Source organism: Meles meles, chromosome 8 (genome assembly GCF_922984935.1).
Source record: "Meles meles chromosome 8, mMelMel3.1 paternal haplotype, whole genome shotgun sequence".
Taxonomy (NCBI): domain Eukaryota; kingdom Metazoa; phylum Chordata; class Mammalia; order Carnivora; family Mustelidae; genus Meles; species Meles meles.
The window spans coordinates 2202066-2210462 of NC_060073.1; the positions used below are offsets into that span (position 1 = coordinate 2202066).

General features: G+C 53.8%; 1 protein-coding gene across 5 annotated transcripts in view; it reads right to left on the reverse strand.

The window, feature by feature from the left end:
• NAP1L4 (nucleosome assembly protein 1 like 4) overlaps positions 1–8397 on the reverse strand; it is a 42315-nt gene that overhangs the window by 19515 nt on the left and 14403 nt on the right. For all 5 annotated transcript variants that reach the window (XM_046017033.1, XM_046017032.1, XM_046017036.1 and 2 more), the window contains exons 3-7: positions 6919–6949; positions 6021–6079; positions 3370–3469; positions 925–1066; positions 610–696 (exon numbers count right to left, since the gene is read on the reverse strand). In XM_046017033.1, coding sequence (XP_045872989.1) covers positions 610–696; positions 925–1066; positions 3370–3469; positions 6021–6079; positions 6919–6932 — 402 coding nt within the window. In that variant the 5' untranslated portion in view covers positions 6933–6949. The remainder of the gene's footprint in view (positions 1–609; positions 697–924; positions 1067–3369; positions 3470–6020; positions 6080–6918; positions 6950–8397) is intronic.

Below are 8397 nucleotides of genomic sequence, written 5' to 3' on the forward strand. Positions count from 1 at the left end.
CCACAGCCTCAACCAGCCCGGCTTCTACGGTATGTTTGAGAGATCAAAGCATACGGTCACTATAAGCAACACACACTGCAAAAAAAAAGCCTAAAAAGGAGCCCCGATGGATAAAAAAGGACAAAAGCTACTTGTCTTCCCAACAAATGTCGGCGGACCAAGTCACCCTGCAGCGTGCTGGGTCTTCCTGCGGTTCCAGCACGCGCCCCAGTCCTAGAGGGCGGCGGCCTGGACCCCCACCAAGCCCTCTGCACAACCCTGACCCTGCAGGGACTGCCGACACAGGGGTCCCTCCCCTTGTGGGACTTCACTTTTGTCTCGATGGAAGACATTCCCGACGTTCTCATTTGGACTCATCCGGTCCCACATCCCACCGTCCTGCCGACGGAGCTGTTTAGACACCGGAGCAGGGGGAGCCTGGCCGGGTCGCGGAACTAACGGATACTGGACCCACCGGCCGCTCCGCGGTCCGATCAGAAAGAAATCGCAGCGGCCAACGTCAGGGCGAGGCGGCCCCCGCCGTCAGGGGTACCGTCCTCTGCGACGCCGAGACAGACTTCCTCCTCCCAGCGCTGCTGCGGCAGCCCCGGCTCGCTCACACACACTCACCGCCAACTTCTCCTCCTCTTCGTTGTCACTGTGCCACTCTGACTCGGCGTCCGTCGGCTCCACGTCCCCGGTGATGAACTCCCTTCTCTGAGTAAGAACGAGACCGTCTTAGAGTCAGGGCAGAGTAGTCAGAAACTCGAGGTCAGTTTGTACGTCTCGTCTGTGCAAAGCCCGTGAAAACCGACGCTTTCATAACGCAAGACTCTAAGTCTGGGGCTTGAAGGAGAACCGTGCGGCATCCTCCACCCCGCGACGTGGGGTGCCACAAGAAGGACGCGCCGAAGCGGCGCGGGCGGCGCAGAGGGAGCAGCCCACCTTGTCGAAGAGGGGCTGGTACAGGGCGGCGTACTTCCTCTCCAGGTCGTGCACCTCCTCGTAGAACTTGGCTTCGATGTGGGCGCAGCGCACCTGCAGCTGCTTCAGCGCGTTGATCCTCCTCCGGACGGCCCTGGGCAGGCTGCGGGGCCGAGGGAAAGGAGCTCACCCTCCCGCCTGCACAACGAGGCGGCGCGCCTGTCCGTCTCCTTAAGATAAACTCAGGCTAACAGAGAACTCACAGCCTCACTCGCAGAAACGAGCCCCGAAACAGCATTAGAAAGACGAACATCCCAACAGAAGGGGTGGGGGGGGCGGTGCTGACAGAGAATCCACAAAAGAAACAAATCATCAAGCATGGGAAGAAGGTTCAATCCCACAAAATGTCCTGACGCCTGGGTGGCTCAGTGGGTTAAGCTGCTGCCTTCAGCTCAGGTCATGATCCCAGCGTCCTGGGATCGAGTCCCACATCGGGCTCCTTGCTCAGCAGGGAGCCTGCTTCTCTGTCTGCCTGTGCACACACGCTCTCTCTGACAAATAAATAAATAAAATCTTTAAAAGAACTGCTGTCTGTTCCTTACCAAACTGGCAATTAAAAAAACCTCCTGGGTTTGATGAGCCCAAGAAGCCCTCTAACAGCTCCGTCCACCTTAAAGACAAAGCAGAACCTCAATGTTCCTTGGGTCCAGTAACTCTCCCTCCAGGAACTTATGCTAAGGGAATACCCAAACACTCGTGTGCTGCTGTGTCCCCTGAGGCATTACTTGTAAAAGCGGAAAACTGAAAACAATGGCACGTTGAACAGGAGTAGAACACAGCCTGTCCAAAATCATGTTTCCGGAGAATATTCAGCACCAGGTGAAGGATTCATGTTGCTACACTTAGGGGAAAATCAGACACAACACAGACAAGTAAGTGGGGTCTGTTCCCTTCCACAGTTGGCTAACTTTGGGACTCTTCGCCTTTTGATACTTCTCAACGTTCCTTTTTTTTTTTTTTTTTTTAAGATCTTTTTATTTAAAAATTTTTAAAAAGATTTTATTTATTTAACAGAGAGGAAGAGATCACAAGTAGGTAGAGAGGCAGGCAGAGGCGGGGGTCGGGGTTAGAAGCAGGCCCCCCGCTGAGCAGAGAGCCTGATGCGGGGCTCGATCCCAGGACCCCGAGATCGTGACCTGAGCTGAGGGCAAAGGCTTAACCCACTGAGCCACTCAGGCGCCCCTTATTTACTTTAGAGAGAAAAAGGGAGGAGCAGAGGGAGAGGGACGAGCAGACTCCATGTTGAGCACAGAGCCTGACACGGGGCTCAATCCTACAACCTGGAGATTGGGACCTGAGCTGAAATCAAGAGTCGGATGATCGACTCAGGCACCCTAGTACTTTTCTATAGTCTAGAAATATTTCTGTTTGTATGTATTACTTTTATACATCAGAAGAAACAAACCCCCTTCTAACCCATCAAAACTCTGTTTAACCTGAAGCCCTCAGTCACCATCCGGAACAAAGAGATCTCCGGGCCTCATCACAGACCCAGACAGTCCTCCCGGGCGGCGTCCAGCTGGGCCGAGCCCTCAAGGTGGGACTAGCAGTCGCCTGAGTACTCTACCTTCCTCCGACGACACACGGAGTCCCAGCGGCTCCGGCGCGCAGCACTGTTCAGAGTAAGCACTGGAACAGCCTTGCCTCAAAGGACCTGCCACCCCACCCAGAGCCACCTCAGGGTAAAGGTCCTTTACCAAGACCCTGAAACTACCGTCCCAGCTCGACGACTACTGCTGGCAGGTGAACGAGGAAGCACAGTGAGGACCCAGTGAATCGGGAGACATACAGAAACACCACTGTCTCTCCTCCGCATGAATCGCCCGATTACAATTTTCTTTTCTCTTTCCTCACCTTCCTAACAGAGTAAAAATGACAAATGATTTTAAGCAAACTGGACCCTGATATCCTAAATCCAGCTGTCCCCCAATCCACACTGTTGCCCCCAACAGGCACGTACCATGTAGTACGTCCGACACGGGACTAGTCCTATTCCGTGAAACCTCGCTCCCAGCCCCGGCATTCTCTCTGCATGAAAGCCGCCCCGCTCACCCGGAGTCTAGCCAGCAAACTAGAGAGCATCATCACCTTCACCTCTCCCACTCCCTCACAGTACCACGTTGGCGGCCTGCGGAGAGTCGGCTGGAAGCCAGCACCCTGCCACCCTGAGCCGGGCCCAAGGGCCCTCCGGCTAGCTAACGTCCCCCCCGCAACCCCCCAGCACAGGCCTGCATCTCTGCCACCTGCCGAGCCCAGGCGCTCCTCTCTGGAACCCAGTGCCTGCTTATCAGCACCCAAAATCTGCTCGATGAGGAAGACGTGTGTTCCTTTTCTAAGGAACCAGGAAGTCGATCTTTCCCCCTTTGCTTCTTAAGTTGTACCGAGTCGCGTGCACGTCATACTCACGTCTCGATGTAACTGGAAGGCGTGTGGGAGACACTGTCAAGCCGTTCCTGTAAAGCGGCCAGCACTTGCGGATTCTGCATCACCTGATCAGTGAGCTTTTCTGTTAAGAGGTAAAAACAAGGCCAGGATAGTTAAGATGTGCCCAACACAGAACAGCCAAGGGCACAAAACCATCAGCACGGACCTCCCCAGCTTTGACTGTTCACTTTAACTTCTAAATGTAGCAAGCGGCTTCTTAAAAACATGTTTGAAAATACTAAAATTTTATTTGATTTTTTTCTGGATGGGGGAGCGGGGGGGGGGGGGAATCTCAAGCTGACTCCCTCCCTAGCAGAGCCTGAGCTGGGGTTCGATCACGTGACCCTGAAATCATGACCTGAGCTGAAATAAAGAGTCGGACACTTAACTGACTGAGCCCCCAGGCGCCCCTTCAAATGTATTCTAAAGGCATCTGACCCCATTACCCAGCTGAGCGGGAGGTCAGAAATGCACTGAAGGGCACCCAGGGAGTGAGCTCTGGTTCTTGCTTCGGCTGTCTAAGCCGCATACCTCCCAGAGATGCCATCACGTCCCCGTTCAGGGGCCCATCTCCTGCCACCTCCCTTCTCCCCACCAGACCTAAGGGGGCCTAGAAGCCAAGGACCGGGACAAGGCAACGATGGTTTCTGAAGGACAGAAGTGCTTACCGGCGGCCCAGCGCACGTCCCAGGGGGTCCTACGTGCCCCGGCTGGGTGTACCACATGTGCAAGTTCCGGCTTCCACCTTGGCCTACACTGCCTCCTGCCCAAGCCACCCCCTCCACACCGCACTCCCCACCCTCTCCCCAAAACCACTGGCTTCCTCCCCCACACTGTGCTGGTGGCTCACACACGTCACCGTTTCCCAATGAACGAACAAGACGCCGAGGGGGAAGGGAGGTCTCTTCCTCCACTGTAACCAACAGCGGCACGACACAGCACCGGCCCACGGCAGAGACGCTCGGTGTTTGCTGAACTGACGCCTGCTCGTTCCCACTGGCCAGGAACCCTAACTTAGCACCCTCACCTGACTCCAAAGGTGCCTGGGAGCTCTCCCCACCTTTCTGTACTAAAGTCACAGGGGCAAGCAAAGGATACCAAGTAGGCAACTCAATCTCAACATTTTAGTGATAAATAGCAGCTACCAGGAAGCCCTGGGTGGTTTCGGCTATGCAGTTCTGTACACATACAACCGGGCGCCGGTGCAGTTCGTAAATACCACACCATACGCCGACACCCATCTTCTCTAGCTCCTGCCACTGAAAGGCCTAGAACCAGTTAACACGTAGCATCTATATTCCGGTTTTTATACATCTCCGCCCTACTGTAAGGAACAGGGCCCTTGCAGAAATGGTAGACTCCAGGTCCAGAGCAAGAGTTCAATGGCGCTTAGCATCCGAAAGCTAGGAGGTGCTCAAAGCTCAAGGGGACAAGGCAAAAGGTCACAGAAGCCAGTTTGAAGGGACCTGCACTGCCCACGTGGGACAATCTGCACCCCAAAAAGAGTACTGACGGCACCTCCGAAACACGGAAGGGGAAGGATCTCGAACACTGAAGCAGGGGCTGGGAGAGGGAGAGGCTGTCTCTGACAGATGTAATACGCAGGAGGACTGCCATACGTAGAAAAGCGCCCTGTGCAAACACCAGTGTCATTCCTGATGCCACAAGGATCATTATCACGACCCGGGGAGAACAGGATGTCCACAGGACGACCGAAAGGTCACTGACTGAAGAGACCCCACAATGGGGAAAGCTGTCAGACATGACCTTCCCCAAGTCCTCAATCTCAGGATCCCTGGCCACGACCCCAGTGTGCTCCCCCTGCAGCAGGGACTACGTGGCAGTCTGAACCTAATGGAAGAAAACCACCCGACCAACCCAGAGCCTGGCCGTTCTACGGGACAGCCGGCCTGCGCAGCCTGCCACGGTGTCACCGCAGGGAAGCGTCAACAGCGGGACACGCAATTAGATTCGGGACGTGCCCGCTGGCTGGGGGCTACGGCTGAAAAGGAGCAGCCGAGAACGGCGGGGCAGCAGTGACACAACTCTGTGTTCACACAACTACACAGTGTCGTGTAAATGCCGCGTTTCTGGTCGTGGTCACAGCGCTGGGGTTAGGTTAGGATGAACGCCCTAGTTTCTAAGAAATTGACACGAAAGTGTTTTAGAAGAAAAGAGTCAAGATACCCACAACTTGCTTTCAAACAGTTTAAGGGGGAAAAATGTATAGATCTAGCAAGTTTTTAAAAGGAGGAAAAAAGAACACATCACCAACTGAGGGACAAAATGACACGGAGTCCGGGTTTGCTCCGGGAGGATCAGGGAAGAACAAAGGACACAGAGGGAAAAGATCGGCCCCTGGCTGAGCAATGACGGCCCTGCTCGGCGGCGGGCACTAGGAGGCACGCCGTGCTAGCTAGCCTGCTTCTGGAAAGCCCGAAGCTCCTATCATGGAAGGTTTTACAGGAAGTACTGTTCACGTGAACGACTCCGACTTCCCCAAACCCCTGAAGCCCAGTGATGCTTCACGTGGATGACCTGGCTCGTCGCGAGCACTGGCCCAAGAGCGGAGGCCACCCCGCTCTGCGCGCAAACTCTCCCGCGGTGACCTTCCCCGTGGCCGGTGAACTGACCTGTGTGACTTGCATTTTTAGCAGCCTCCAAGGCATCTGAAGGAACGCCGTCTGAAAAACTAAGACCGTACGTTAAGTATTAGCTGACAAGACGTCCCAAAGAGTCCAAGGGCATTTTCCTGGAGCAGCACATTAAGAGGGAGCTCGGCAACAGCCTGGCACTTGGGCAGAACTACGGACACACGGTGTGTCGACGACGTATGTTCTGGTTATTAAAAACAGAATAAAACAAAAACCACCTACCACTGAACACACCCCACCGCCACCCCGATGCACCCCAAAGTTCTAATTTTCAACCCTGGCCAAAGCTGCTTCGTTTTTATTTCTAGTTTCCGTCCCCCCAAAAACTCTGCTCCCCACCCTCCAACAGAACCCACTAGCCGACCAACACGCATGCTACACTGTGGTCGGCGGCCAACGGCATCAAAGAGCTGCCTTACCCGGTCTTCAGGACACAATGCCCACAGTGGCTCTGCAAGCCACACAGTCCACAGACAATGCAACGTCATGAAAACAGATGCACCAGTTTTCAAAGACGCCCGGACATGGCTTCCCTCACCAAAATTACACCATGTCAAACACGACGCAGCACCAAACGCAGCTTTCAGGACGAGCCACGAAACAAAATCTCTCTTTCACTCGACCCCCAGAGGCCACACGATGACAGGGTGGTGTCCAGCCACTCCTGGACAGCAATGTGGTCACTTCCCATGAAAGGGTTCTCAGTATCCATGCTTGAGACACCTCCCCTGTGCGAAGCCCCTTCTTCATGGGCTCAAACATACTGGGAGAGGGAAGCCATCCCACCAGAGCTTCTATGACATTTACTCATGGGTGGCTTGGCTCATGCTCATCAACTAAAACTCAAGTCCCAATTAGCAAGTTCATTTTGGCTTACCTGTTATCTGCCATCTGAGTGTTTTGATCTCCTACAAATTAAGAGAGTTATGACAATTAACATCGCTAAATATTCAAAATGACCTTTCTAGAGTGCTTGTAGCAGTCAGTGGCTATCTATGGGGGATGAGGGTCCACCAGGAGGAGCAGGAGAGAACTGTCTGGAGCGATGGAAATGTCTAGATCTTAAACGGGCTGTTGGGTTTCTTGGGTATATACACTTGTCAAATTCATCAAATCTTACACTTAGGATCTATGCATTTCAGTGCATGCATATTTTGCTCAATAAAAATAAACGAACAAACGCTCTTTTTGGTGCTAAAATGACCAGAGTTCAAAGGAATACTATTCCATTCTAATTTGCCTTCTCTCTCTAATAAGCTTCCGCGACAGGGATATACGTTTATGCTAGTAGGCCAGCGATCCCGGAGCTCCTCACAGCATTTACTACTGCTTCTATTGTCTTTCACACTCGAAGTCACAAGTGGATTTTTATTTTATTATTACTACTACTACTACTATTTTTTTTTTTAAGACTTACCTGACAGAGAGTGAGAGACAGCACAAGCAGGGGGAGCAGCAGAGGGAGAGGAAGAAGCAGGCTCCTCACTGAGCAGGGAGCCCGACGCGGGGTTTGATCCCAGGACCCTGGGACCATGACCTCAGCTGAAGGCAGGCCCCCGACTGAGTTACCCCGGCGCCTGTTACTATTTTTCTTAAGTAGGCTCCACACGCCTGGGGTGGAGTTCAGCGTGGGGCTTGAACTCATGACCCCGAGATCAAGACCTAAGCTGAGACCAAGAATTGGACGCTTGACCAACGGAGCCACCCAAAAGCCCCAGGATTTTAAAGGTCACCGGTTGTGTGTGTTCTCTTACTCCCACACTGGAGACGGCAGTGCTACGTACAAACACGTGACACTCAGTGCCGCCCCACGTTCAAGACACACACAAGACTCTCCAGATCAGGTGATTTCTTACTGTAAACATTAAAGTGAAATCATGGACATTTACTCCTTAAAAAGAACTCGCGATTAGTGAAGTCTCAAAACGCTGACGAACGTGACAGTGGTCGGAGGTGGTGACGCTCCCGCCTCTCACACGTACAGCACACGTGTCCCGGCGGAGTCCCAAGCGCTGGCCCGGGCTCACGTTCTCAGGTCGCGAGCAGGACTCGAGCCCTCCACCACAACGTGCAACAACGAGACCCGGCGTCTAAGGAGAGCAGCTCCAACTGGAATTTACCGTCTGCACCTGTTCTGTTTTCCACTCAACTGCGTTTTTCTTTGGTTATTTTGGTTTTTGCTGATAAGCCCAGAAGGAGCACAACAGTGAAACGAATGCTCCGGGAGAGGCGGCAGCCCACCCGCCCACCCCGGCACGTGCCCCTGGTCAGTGAGGGCTCTAGAGACTACAGTGCTACCCAGCGCCTGCGGCTGAGTCCCGAGTCCCCCCGCACAGAACCCGGAATCCCGGGCCCT